This window comes from Schistocerca gregaria, chromosome 2, assembly GCF_023897955.1.
Source record: "Schistocerca gregaria isolate iqSchGreg1 chromosome 2, iqSchGreg1.2, whole genome shotgun sequence".
Classification (NCBI taxonomy): domain Eukaryota; kingdom Metazoa; phylum Arthropoda; class Insecta; order Orthoptera; family Acrididae; genus Schistocerca; species Schistocerca gregaria.
In genome coordinates, this window is record NC_064921.1 from 919940283 (window position 1) to 919953470 (window position 13188).

At 38.9% G+C, this 13188-nt stretch overlaps 1 protein-coding gene across 2 annotated transcripts in view; it reads left to right on the forward strand.

Moving 5' to 3' along the window:
* LOC126335353 (arginyl-tRNA--protein transferase 1) overlaps positions 1–13188 on the forward strand; it is a 147197-nt gene that overhangs the window by 53814 nt on the left and 80195 nt on the right. Inside the window, exons 6-7 of one of the 2 annotated variants that reach the window (XM_049998539.1) lie at positions 7715–7917; positions 11409–11570. In XM_049998539.1, coding sequence (XP_049854496.1) covers positions 7715–7917; positions 11409–11570 — 365 coding nt within the window. The remainder of the gene's footprint in view (positions 1–7714; positions 7918–11408; positions 11571–13188) is intronic. The other variant, XM_049998540.1, reaches the window with a different exon arrangement.

Sequence of the window (13188 nt, forward strand, 5' to 3'; positions counted from 1 at the left end):
CACTGGACCCATAACCATTGTTGTAGTGGAATAAAATTGTCATATCACACATATTATATTTATTGAAAGAAAAACTGCATCATTTTCAAAGCTATAACAGAGCAACACTATAACAGCACTTTGATTGTCTTTTGAAATAATGTAAAAGATAATCCAATGATGTCATAAAAATGGAATGAATGGTATAAATAAAGGTTCTCTTCTCCACCTGTTTATCTCTTAACAAATTCAAAATGTTTATCTACAGTAATTGTGTTCAGATCTTCTCTAGCTTTAAAATGTGTGCCACCCATGATACAAATATATGACCCCCTGCTCCACTGTTTAGGTAGTTCTACAGTAGCAACTTTTAACATTCATATGATGGTGGCATTACACGCTGCAGTTCATTGTCTCTACACCAGTGTTCTGTGATGCATACTATCATGCTGTTCAAAGACAGTAATTCAGATTCAAGCTAGTGTATTTTATTTTTAACACACTGGACATTTTGATGAATAATAGATAATTCTGAGTAAATTTCTGTAGTGTTTGTGCACTCCAGTGTGGTACATTCTATTTTCCGTATTCATGATCTCTAAGCTGGTGGAGGTACTTCTAAGAGAGTGGAACCTGTTGCCATGTTTTATCTGAACTACAATTACAGTACTGTAAAATATTTGTACTTATTTAACCTAAATATGATGTATTAGAGTTAACAAGAATGGGACTGCTTTTTAAATCCTGCTGCCTCATTGGTTGTATTAAATAGCTGCTATGTACCTTCCGTAGCTTGCTTAATATTTGCACTACCATAAAATAGTACTAATCAAGCAATGACTATCTACGTTCCATAAGAATAGAGACCTGTTTATAGTGAACACTGTCACCTGCCATGCAGCTAACAGGAATCTTCAATCCTTGAATCTCAATAATAAGATTAGTGAGATATACTTTCCTTTGATTTGGTGGGTGCTATAGCCAGAACAAACATGACTTATGGAGCATAGTACTTTATAGAGCAACATGTAAGATACAGATTGTGCATAACACTAAACACATTGACTGGACAACAGCAATACAGGGTATAGAATAGTCAGAGCACTCCTATGCGATCATTTAAATAATACTGTTTATTTGGCAGCTCACCAGAGCTGACCCAGGTGGCCTCTATAAGCAGGCCTATAATCTTGTTTGGATTCACAATCACTGAAATCGCACATATCATGGGTGAAAGTATATCACTCCTCCCCTCTAGGGTGTGGGAAAACTACATACATACATAAAAACACTTGGCACAGAAAAATGTGTGGTGCAGAAAAAATGGGCACTGGTCCCTAAAAAGCCCTGGTACCATGAAAAAGAAACTAATCTCAAAAGGCACTGAGATTATGAGTCACAGAAAACAAAATGGTACTAATGTCCATTTCGTTGCCTGACGATGGTGGCTGCTGCAGCACATGACAGGGAGGCACCAGCAAGCTGGGGCAGAGGTGATGAGGGGGTGGGTTAACGTGCTGCTGCCCCCGCCCTCGCCCGCCCCCCCCCCCCCCCCACTCTTGAGAAGCCATAGGGCAGCTCTGGGGACGCCATCTCCACAGTGATGTCCTCATCAAGGTCAGCAGTCAGTGGTCACTGCCAGAATCATCAGGAGAAGCATCAGAGATGACGTTCGCACAGGACTCAGCAATGGAGGCAGCTGCAGTGTCAGGTGCAGTGGGGGTTGAACTGGCAATGGCAGTTGAGGAGCAGGGATGGAGAGAGAAACCTCAGACAGCAGTCTGCGAGGCAGCAACCCCTGCTGTGGCTCAAACTGGACCGTGTGCGACACAGGAACCAGTCTCAGTGGTGGTGGGGGTGAGGTTGGCCCTCCAGAATAGGCCCTGCCGTATGCGGCCACAGCTGGTCAAAGAGACAGGACATCTGCCCATCAGTAGTGCAGCTGATGCACAGTCACTGGCCCTGGCGATGCTCAATGACGGCAGGAACCCAATTCGACTGGTGGCTGAAGCCTTGAACCCAGACAGGCACACCTGGCTGGAATCAATGTGAAGCTGGTGAGGCCAGTGGATGCAGTGTCAGATGTAACAGGTGAAGAAGGGTCCATGGTTAAAGCCCATGTAACAGCTCTGCTGGGTTCTTGATCTCCACAGGAGTGAAACAGTATGAAATCAAAAAACTGTCTAAAACAGCTTCAAGGGGCCTGCCAGATATATACTTCCACATCTGAGTTTTAAACATCTGAACCATGCGTTCGGCTTCATCATTAGAGTGGGGATGAAGAGGGGAGGGGGGGGGGGGACTATGAGTTGGTGAACACCACTAACCTGACAAAAAGATGTAAATTCTGAGAAACAAACTGTGGGCCATTATTATTAACCACGATATAGGGAAGTCCCACAATTGCAAAAACTTAGACAGGGCCGAAATAGTGGCCAGCATGGATGTGGGCGGACAAAGCACCACATAGGGAAACTTGGAATAGATGTCCACTACAATGAGCCAATACTGATTTAGGAAGGGCTCAGCAAAATCAACATGTGGACGCTCCCACGGGCAATGTGACCATGAGCCAGGGGAAAAAGACCCCCACGGGGCCACCTGTTGCTGAACACAATGAGTGCGAGCGGCAGTAAGCTGCGTAATGTCTCCATCTATGCCCGGCCAGTACTGATGTCAGTGGGCCGAAGGTATGGTGTGAGAGGTCCCCCAATGACCAACATGCAGAACCCTCAGTACATTACAGTGTAAGGAAACAGGAATCACTACATGGGGAACAATGCCCTCCATAACAAACAAAATAACCCCATCAAACACAGAAAGAAGGTGCTGGAAGGAGAAATAATTATGCAAAGTATCCAAGGCCTGGGTCTGGGGTTTCTCAGGCCAATCATGCCGCACAAAGGAGAGGACCTCACTTAATGAGAGATCCATTGGGACAGCGGATGCTGTCATGGCTCTAGTGATGGAAAAACATTCAACCACGTTCCGGTTCTCAGTGTCTAAATAGAAACAAAGCAACTCATCCTGATCAAATGATGGTTCTGGCCCGACCAGAAGGCAAGATAAGGCAGTGGTGTTGGCTTGTTGCACTATCGGTCGGTAATCGATCTGATAACGCTAACGGGAAAGGAAGAGAACCCACCGCTGCAAACGATTCACTGCCTCGTTCAGCACGTAAGCCCAAGGGTTAAGAAGAACAACCAATGGCTAGTGATCCATGACCTAAATGGAACTTAGAACAATACAAGAAAAAGTAGAATTTCTTGAGAACAAGCACAGTTGCTAAAGCCTCCTTTTCAATCTGAGAATACCAGTGATGAGCGGAAATTAAAGTCTTAGAAGCATAAGCAGTGGGTCATTCAGACCTGTCCACATATTTATGCACCAATGCCATACGAAATCCGTGCTGAGAGGCATCCGTAGCCAACATGAGATGCTGGTATGGCTTAGATTTAAGCAAAGCAAATGCTTGGTCACAATCTGTAGACCAAAAAAAAAGGCACATTTTTACACAAGAGCATGTGCAAGCGCTGAGCAACAGTAGATGTGTCGGCAAAAATGTATGGTGGTTGGCAACTTTATGTAGAAACACCCACAGTTCCTTAATGGAGGTCAGCTGCAGCAAAGCCACAATTGTGTCAACAGGATGACACAGTAGGTTGACCCCTATGCAAGAAACCTCAAAACCTAGATATTCGGTTGACGGCTGAAAAAGTTGAGTTGGCAAGTTGAGACCTACAGATTGGAAAACAGAAAACAATTATCAGAGATTGATTAGGTAGTCTTCAGTGGAAGAACCAAAACAACAATATTGTCAAGGTAATTGATGCAACCAGGCGCAGAGGCTGTCAGCTTCTCTAAAAAATGCTGAAAAATTGAAGGTGTGCTAGCAACACCAAAAGATAAGCATTGATATTGGTATAGGCCGAAAGGTGTATTGATAATGAAAAGGCTTGTAGTGGCCTCATCCAAGGGTATTGGAGGTATGCTTCCAACAAATCAGTTTTGGAAAAGTAGTTGGTGCCTGATAATTGTGCAAGCAGCTTGTCAAGACTGGGCAAAGGGTGTGTATCTGTCATGGACTGAAGTCACCACAGAGTTGAAACTTCCCCATGGGATTCTTAACGAGCACCAGTGGTATAGCTCATTCACTGGATGAAAGAGGCCAAATGATACTTCAAAGGACTTCGAATCACATCCGTAAGTGTCAGATTCTCTCATTGATGTGCTTTTTCACAGACTTCTCTGTCTGGATCCAGACAAATAATAACATTATGCACCATGTGATCAGCGTAGGATTCGTGATGGGTACTAATGACAAATTTACGGTGATAGCTCAACCCATGTAATTCTGCAGTCCAGGCTTTGGAAGATTGGTTTGGGTGTTTCTGACAACTGTAAAATTATACATGCATCGCAATGACATGCGTTCTGTCTCAGTATCAGGTTGAGAGAAGCTTGCATATTTCATCAAATGATAAGTTGGCCAGTTCTTGTAAAGGCGCAAGTTGGCACAACAGCTGATAAGTGCGTGGTGAAAGTCTGGAAAGAAAGGAAGTCTTACACAGATTTGCATCATCCACATGAAAAACCTGGAAATGTTGGTGTAATCATGTCTTGTAAGAGTCCCAATTTTCAGTTGATTCATCATAATCTAGAAAGAGTGACAGGTGCACTGACAGGAGAGTAACTTGCCACAAACACGCAGAGGCCATGTGACTGAGAGCAATGGCAAGAGCCAGCTGTTGTTCTCTGAAAGCTTCCTGCTGGGCAATGAGACATTGGAGTATTTCCTCTGTCGAAATGTTTATCAAGTGACTTAGCACTTACAATAACATGCAGAGAAAACATAACCCTCCCTCGTCACCAAGTTTGCTACACCAAAAACAAATATGATTTTTGGAACATAGCACCTCATTGAGCAGCACATAAGATGCAGGTTGTGCGTAGCACTGAACATGTTGACTGGACAACAGTAATACAGGGCACAGAATAAGCCGAGCACTTGTTTGCAGTCGCTTAAATAATACTGTTTCTTTAGTGGCTCACCAGAGTGCACCAGGGGCCAGCTCAGGTGCCTCTACAAGCGGGCCTGCGAACTGTATGGATGTGCGATCTCTGACATCGCGCACTTGATAATCGAAGGTATATCTGTGGGGACTCTTGCTTTGTCAGATGTGTTGTGGAGACCTGCACACCAGAAAGGCCATGTAAATCATAATGTAACACAATGTTATTTTTATTGTAAGCAACAAATAGCTGTAAGGAGTGTAAGAATTCAAGAACTTTGGAGAGGCATGTGCAAGTGGTTATACTCGTCACACTATACTTACTTTTGCTGAACAAAATTTTGTAAGACAAAAGGAAGTGCAGTATTAAAAAAAAAGTCAGCGCTTTGGTTGTCAAGTCAACACAATGGAAAACACCTATAAGTGCCAAATTCAATGAACTGGGCTTGTTGAGTAATTTATCTAAGTTTATTAGTTAATTCAATACTCCATTTATTGTTGGAATAGTTTTTATCAAAGTGAAGTACAAGATGTCAGTTTGCACTTCATCTATGCAAGATATGTTTATGTGTAAAGCAACATGTTGGCTATTTACACATTACTGAGTGTGAGAGTGGCTTATTTTTAATAAAAATGGGCATTTTAGTTGAAAAAGACATGGAAGATCACTAATTTTGCAATTTTAATAATATGTAGCAGCTTTAGTAGTTCTGTGAGGGTTCCCCCCCCCCCCCCCATTCAACCCCCCTCCCAATCCATCCCCCCACCCCCTGCCCACGCTAGTATGAAAACATTCAGTTGTAAAAGATGGAAGTTTTCTTATCTAATTGTATAATATGAATCAAACAATGGAAAATCCAGGCTGGAATAATGATAATATTATGAAAAGGATAGATTGCTACTCACCATAAAGTGGGGGTGTTGAGTTGCAGATAGGCTTAACAAAGAGACTGCTAAACAAGTAAGCTTACAGCCAAAAGGCCTTCTTCTCAATTAGACACACACACACACACACACACACACACACACACACACACACACACACACACACACACACTTTGCATGAACGTGTGTGTGTGGGGTGGGTTTAATTCTGAAGAAGGCCTTTTGGCCAAAAGCTTACTTGTTTAGCAGTCTTTTTGTTGTGTCTGGATAATATGAATCTGTGTCCTAGACTTAAATTCTTTGTAATGAACTAGTTGTGGGCCATTCATCTAGCATGCAGGCTGCATCTTGTTTGTTTGAGTTTGTGCTTTCAATTTGTATATGAGTGGAGTGGCAAATGTGACTGGTTTTGAACAGTCATTTAAAGATATTGGGAGGTTATTTGTGTCAACTATGTGAGGGCACAGTTCTGGACCTTTTGGAATTTTGCATTTTGTGTTTCCCTATTCTGACTTCAGTTTTATTTCTGTAACACAGTTTGTCATGGATACCCTCTCTGTGCTGTTATGAAGATATGACTTTATCCATGCCAGAGAGGCTTAATTCATGTCATAACACTCAATCTGACATCACAAAATGTACCTGTAGGGCAGATTTTGTGATTTTTGTAGAATTTTCAGTGAATCTGTAATAAGAGAAGACTTCCTTTTATTGATTGTTATCGATGAGTGTCATTGCCACCTACAAATACCTGTAGAAGCTGAACTAGCAGATGAACACAAACTAGCCTGAGAAACTGTATTTAAGAAGTTTCAAGAACCAGTTTTAAGTGATGAATCTAGGAATATACTACAACCTCTTACATTTTGCTCCTGAAGGGATCACAAGGACAAAATTTGGTTAATTATAACATGCAAGAGGCAGGCATTTAAACAATCCTCGTTCCTGTGCTCATACGTGAATGACATGGTAAGAGGTCCTAGTAACTGCTACAGTGGGAAGTTCATTCTGCCATGCACTTCACAGTGGTTTTTCATAGTGAGAATTTAGGTTTAGACTGTGGACTGAACCCTAGCCCTTCAAATTTTATTGCCGGGTACTTACCCACTGAGCCACGAATCGACATTTAAGCCAAATACTTTGTACATATCTTGATGAAGTGATTTGTGAGCTCTGAACTGACACTCAGTAATATCATATATCAGTTTGAAAACCTTGTAAGGATGTTGCAGTGGAGATTGTGCTGAGAAATAACCGTTAAGAAAAAAATGGTACATTCCACTGTTACTGTGTTAATTAACATTGAATTTAGCCAATCAAGCCATTGCACACATGGAAATTCCAGTGGCCCACCAGAGACGGTGTTGCCAAATGTGTTCCACCGGAATAACGGCTGATGAATACATGCTATACAAACCATTTTGTGTGTTCTTTCTTTTCTGGAGTTGAATGCTATGGGGGGAGGTTGGGAAGAGAAAAGTATGCTGAAAGTGGCAAAGAAATTTAGGTGAAACAAAGAACATCATGTACAAAGCAGAAAAGAACTGCAAATTTATCTTTTTCAGTCTTTGACTCTTGTTACAGCTTTTTATCAGTTTTATTTTTCATGCTATTAAAGAATGAATCTGTAGTACTGAGAGCAAATAAATAAATAAATCACCTCATTGATCACTTATTGTGGAAAGTAATGATTTTCACCAGGAGTCACTTGTAGCTGAGGTTTTTTTACTAACTCTTTTATAATTTTTTTTTTTTAATTGCAGCATACTGTTTGTCTTTGTCCTCATAAGACATAAGAAATGCCACTTACTGTCAATTTAATTTCTTGTGCCTTGAAGGACCAGATGGAGCTCGCCCACCAATGAAGAAGGCTAAGCTTATGCGTCTTGAAAGAAAACAGGAGAAGCTAATGAAAAAGGGTTTCAGTAAAGAGGAAGCAGAGAGAATGCTGAAAGAAAAGAAACAGCCACCTCCACAGGGCAAATCGTTGGAGGAACTTTTAAATGAACCACTCCCTGAAGACCCTGCTCATCGACTTGAGGTTAGTGGTTGACAGTATACGAGATAAGAATACTTTGTACTTGTGTCATCAAAGAAACATAAAAATAAACATGTACTTTACTAACAGAGAAGTCACTGTTATATTTATTGAACCACGGAGAATGACAGAGTGCTTTCTACACATATGAAAAACTAAAGCTTTTTAAATACACCACAAAATTCTACTTGGAGCAGAAATGACACTTTGTGAATGTTCATTGCCTTCAGCAATTAAGACTTCCGATCGAGGACCAGAGAGACATGCTGCAATCACAGCAACTATTGACTGCTTGACACATTTGTACCCAACACCTATAAGTAAAATTGCTACTAAAATGTTACAGAGGATATCCCATCAATCAACTGCAGTATCAAAGTATGTTCGTAACAAATGAATTGTGATTTCTTGATAAATGGTGCTTCGCTGATTACAACTATCTAACAAAGAAAAGAAATCAAGTTGCCCACCAAAGCTCTTTTTATACTCAAAACTAGACACAAGATAGCAGAATTCTGTGATTCTATAAAATATTATAACAGGCAGTATTCTGATAATAATATTAATAAAAATGCAGTGACTGGTCTGCAGGCAAGTGATAAATATAATCATTACAATTATTTGAAAAATATCCATCCAGCTTTGTAATTGTTAAGGAAACCAAACAACAGGCATTTTCCAAAAAATAATAAAATTAAATGGAATAAAAATCTGTTAGTAGAGAGTTCATTAACCTTTGTATGAAAAGTTGAAGTACTAAATTTTGTGACAAGCTTTGCTACAGTTTAATTCACTATGCCTATTTAAAACTCAATTTTGCACCAAAAGCACTTTCAGTAATTTTATCAAGCCAACATTCAGAATGCATCTCTTTAAAAATATACAATTGTGTTACTTGTTATGCAATATCTTGATGAAGGATGCATGTTTCAAAAAATATATTTCATAACAACTCGTCTGTTCTGAAGGCTCTTCACAAAACAGTGTACAGATGCAATGCACATAAATGTTACTTGGATTTTATCCTGTGCAGGATTTTCAAAAGAGGGTGGGGGTTTTTTCATCGCTTTGTGTGGTACCGACGGAGTAATATATTATGTTAATGAAGGATGAGATTTGTTAATAATCATGGTTCAATACACACATATAAAATACAAAAAAATTAAACATATTTGTATTCCAGAATGATTGATTGTTACCATCCTCACAATGTCTTGTGATAAATTGTCAAGGATATTACTTAATTTCCACTTTTAAAAAAACTGAATAATTTTTTCGCTTACCTGTAATAATATGAGCTGTTTCTTTCTGAAACACACATCAGCATTCTGTATAGATTATGTCATTTTCTAAAGTCTTTTTACTCTATCTATATTTTCAATACCAATGACATCTCGTTGCACTTGGCTTGGTAATAACTTGATTTTCACAGAATTTTAGTGTGAGGTAAATGAATTTTGTGGACCCAGAGATGTTGGAGAATCAATCAGCTGTATCCATAGTCTTTAAAAATGTGCCTAACAGCAGGAGACAAAACATAAGGCAGAAAAATATGCCTTGACCTATGGCCAAAACATGAAAAAAGAAAGTGTCTCCATGAATGGCCTGTGATGGTCTTCCACTCACACATATAGATTTGCTACCCAGTTGCAGTTGTTATGCACTAGAATTTATTTAGCTGATTCTGAAATATGACTTTTTTTCTTCTTCAGTGTTCTGTAATAAGTCAGCATCCCAGCATTGCATCATCAGTATGTGCATGAAGAAGAGTAAATCTATCTGCACTCATATGCACCTCCTCCCCCCCCCCCCCCCCCAACACACACACACACACACACACACACACACACACACACACACCTTTTTGATGGTAGGATTTACTAGGAATTTTATGAAGGTGGAAATTTTTGTCAATTATGTGTAATTTAATACTAATACAGTAAGTTCTCTTGACAATTTGGGACAAGTAGGAGTAAGGGGTGACACTATCTCCCACTCCATTATCCAGCACATCTGTGATCATCACACAATCTGTATAATATGCAAATAAAACCTCACTCATGAGGAACATTGTTTCAAGGTAACCATTTTCCATTTTAAGCCAGCTTATCATCAACTACACGATTTCTACAATGAATCAGCACATACATAACATGTTGTCTATATGTGTCATTGTTTCATATTAGTTGTTATAATAAAAAGTTGAAGAATATATACATATTTGTGTTTGCAACTGATTATTGTGTTTAAAAATGTTTGTCCTCACAAGTTCCATGTCGTCTTCAGGTGGTATTCTGATGTTTAAGCTAATAGTGACATAATGGACAAGCTAGATGAAATGGTGTGTAATCACGTTTCTGATTTAACAGTATTTTAGAAATATGCGGGGCACATACTTATCTGTCATTGAAGTGTCAATGAAGGAAGGAAGGGTGCTAGACACACACACATATTAAAAACACCTTTGAATCTCTAACTTTCAAAACATTTCAATAGTTTCTTCTTCAAAAGGAATGTTAGTTCATGGGAGGGAAGTATAGAATGTGTAGCTGCTTGTGAAAAGGAAAATCCTGACACAGGAGTCTGATTTAGCTTCTGCATCTTTCCCTATAACCTACGTCTCTCCTAATCGAAGTGTGGGATTGATTTCTCTATCCACCCAGCCTTTTTATAACTCAAAGTTTCATGGTATTAAAGAAATTATTTGAAAGTTTGAAAATACTCTATTTTTATTACTTTTTATTTTTATTATAATTTTGAATATGTGTCAACTTCTCTCCTGTTATCCTATTTTCAGTAGTTGGCAGAAGGTACTTCCATTGAATCTTAAAAATTATTGCATACTCATTTCTAAGTTCCATTTAGACTGCTCATAATTTATTACTAATTTGTGTCTTCTTGTTTTTAACTAGAAGCTATTGTTAAATAAATTTGTCTTTTTCAGAGTTCTTTCAATTTATATGACGTGTTTCATCACAGGCCGTCTTTGAATTTTGCACTGGGTCTTAGTACAATATGTCTTATTTGTGTCTTGTATGGAGTGCTCAAACTTTGGCAGATTTGACAGTATCATATCCCATTGGAGCAGTTTACATCACAACCCTCCAGCATTATTATGTATTGGCATCTGTAATTTGTGAATACTGTGTGTCACAAACAACTTGTGATAATATGCACTTAATAAGATGCATTATGCCAATTTAGTAGGCAAAGAAATGCATCACAGACAAAGAATACTGGTGGTTTTTCAACTTTTATATTAAAGCCTTATATCAAACAAAGGCTGTACAACTCAATAAAGAGCTGTATACTAGGACTAAACTTGTTTTTCAGCACTGACAGTCTAACTTTTTTTCTATTTCTGTTATGTTTGAATATTGTTACCTCTATCAATAGCAGTTCCTTTCATGTTAATGTGTGTATTAGGTGCTTTTGGAATAATGCTGATGTCCTAATGCAGTGTAGTAGTATAGTTTGTATGCTATCCATCATAGGTCCGATTGGTTCGCTCTACACCACCAAGCCGAGAATATGAACAAACATCAGAGCAAGCACATGAAGTATTCCGCAAATACCAGATGGCTGTGCACAGAGAGCCTGCTGATAAATGTACTCCGCACCACTACAAACGTTTCCTTGTTACATCTCCCCTGAAGGTAAAACCGTAATGACCAACAGGAACATGAATGTGACACCTTGCTAATGGGCACAGTATCAACTGAAGAGAATTCTGACAAGGAGAATTTTTTTCAAAATATCTGGAAACTCCATACTCATATTCCTAGGACAATTAGTGCCGAATTTTTTAATGTGTATTTGTTGGTGGACTTGCCTTGTGCATCATATTTTAAACCACACTGTACTCCTTACAGTCAGAATGCTTTCAGTACTTCTTTGCAGACTTCCTGGACACAGGAACATACTTACAAATTACTGCATAATGTAGTATGAGCCCCTGATTTCTTCTTTTCATAACTACTTCTATTTTTACAGTCCTTATTAACTGATTTTGCCAAGTTTTACTGCCATATGTATCTGAAACATCATTAAGTTTCAGACGTATTTCATATGGGTAGTGACACTAAATCTACAGTGAGGTAATCATCAAAATACATTTGACACATACCTGATTGCATTCACATTTCAATCATTATGGTTCAGTTTGTTACTTTATTTGCAGGGTATGTTGAAACTGTACTTCAGTTTTTCCAACATTTCTTATAACTAAACTATAAGAAATTAGGAAAGTAAAGAAAAGTGGAGGAATGAGATCTGTAATTATTTCATGTTAGAATCTGAACTAATGTGCATACACTAACCTCTGAATCACTCTTCTTCATGTCACAGTTACCGAGGTTAAAAAAATTCTATGTGCATAATCTGCAAGTACCACTGAATTGTCTCCTCTCAGCCATATATATCAAACTTCAGAATACTTGACTTTGTAAGGGACCTCTTAAAGTGGAATTATTCAAAATGTCATTCTTATATCAAGAATTTGGTCCTTCTAACAGTAAGTTGCATGATATAGTGGTCCAGCTGGAGGACACATCAATCAGTTTCAATGTGGTACCACTGTTTACCATAGTTCCGCTTATTGAAGTGTTGGGACAACTGATATTGCAGAACTCTTTAAATATTATCTCATGACCACCTTCCTCAAATAGAGTAATGAGTTCTACGAACAGACAGACGGCATGGCTATGGGGAGCACCTTATACCCAGTAGTGCCATATTTCTTCATGAAAAAATTTGAAGCATTAGAAACTGCCAGCAAAAAACCAAACATATGGTTCCATTATGCAGATGATATATTTGTGTTATGGAGACCTGGCAGAGAGTAACTATATTGTTTTCATGAACATCTCAAAGGGATAATCCGTAGATTCAGCTTACTATAGAGGCAGAGGAAGATGGATAATTACATTTCCTTCGTGTGCTAGTCTTCAAGAAAGATGATCTTAGCTTGGTCCACATGGTATTTTGGAGACACACACATGTGGACCATTATTATTTACACTGGGATTCAAATCACCACCCATGATAAAAATGAAGTGTTACAAAAACATTAGCGAATGGAGCATGATATATCTGTAAACCACAGCTGCTTAATGCGTGATTGAAATATCTCTCAAATGCATTGTTCAGGTGTGGATATTAAACCATTGTGATAAAAAAAGGATTAGGACAGCCATGGAAAGATCATAGCAGTGTACAGGTGTCTACAAAATCCAAAGTTTTTCTGATGTTCATTAAAGTCATGACTGACTTCAT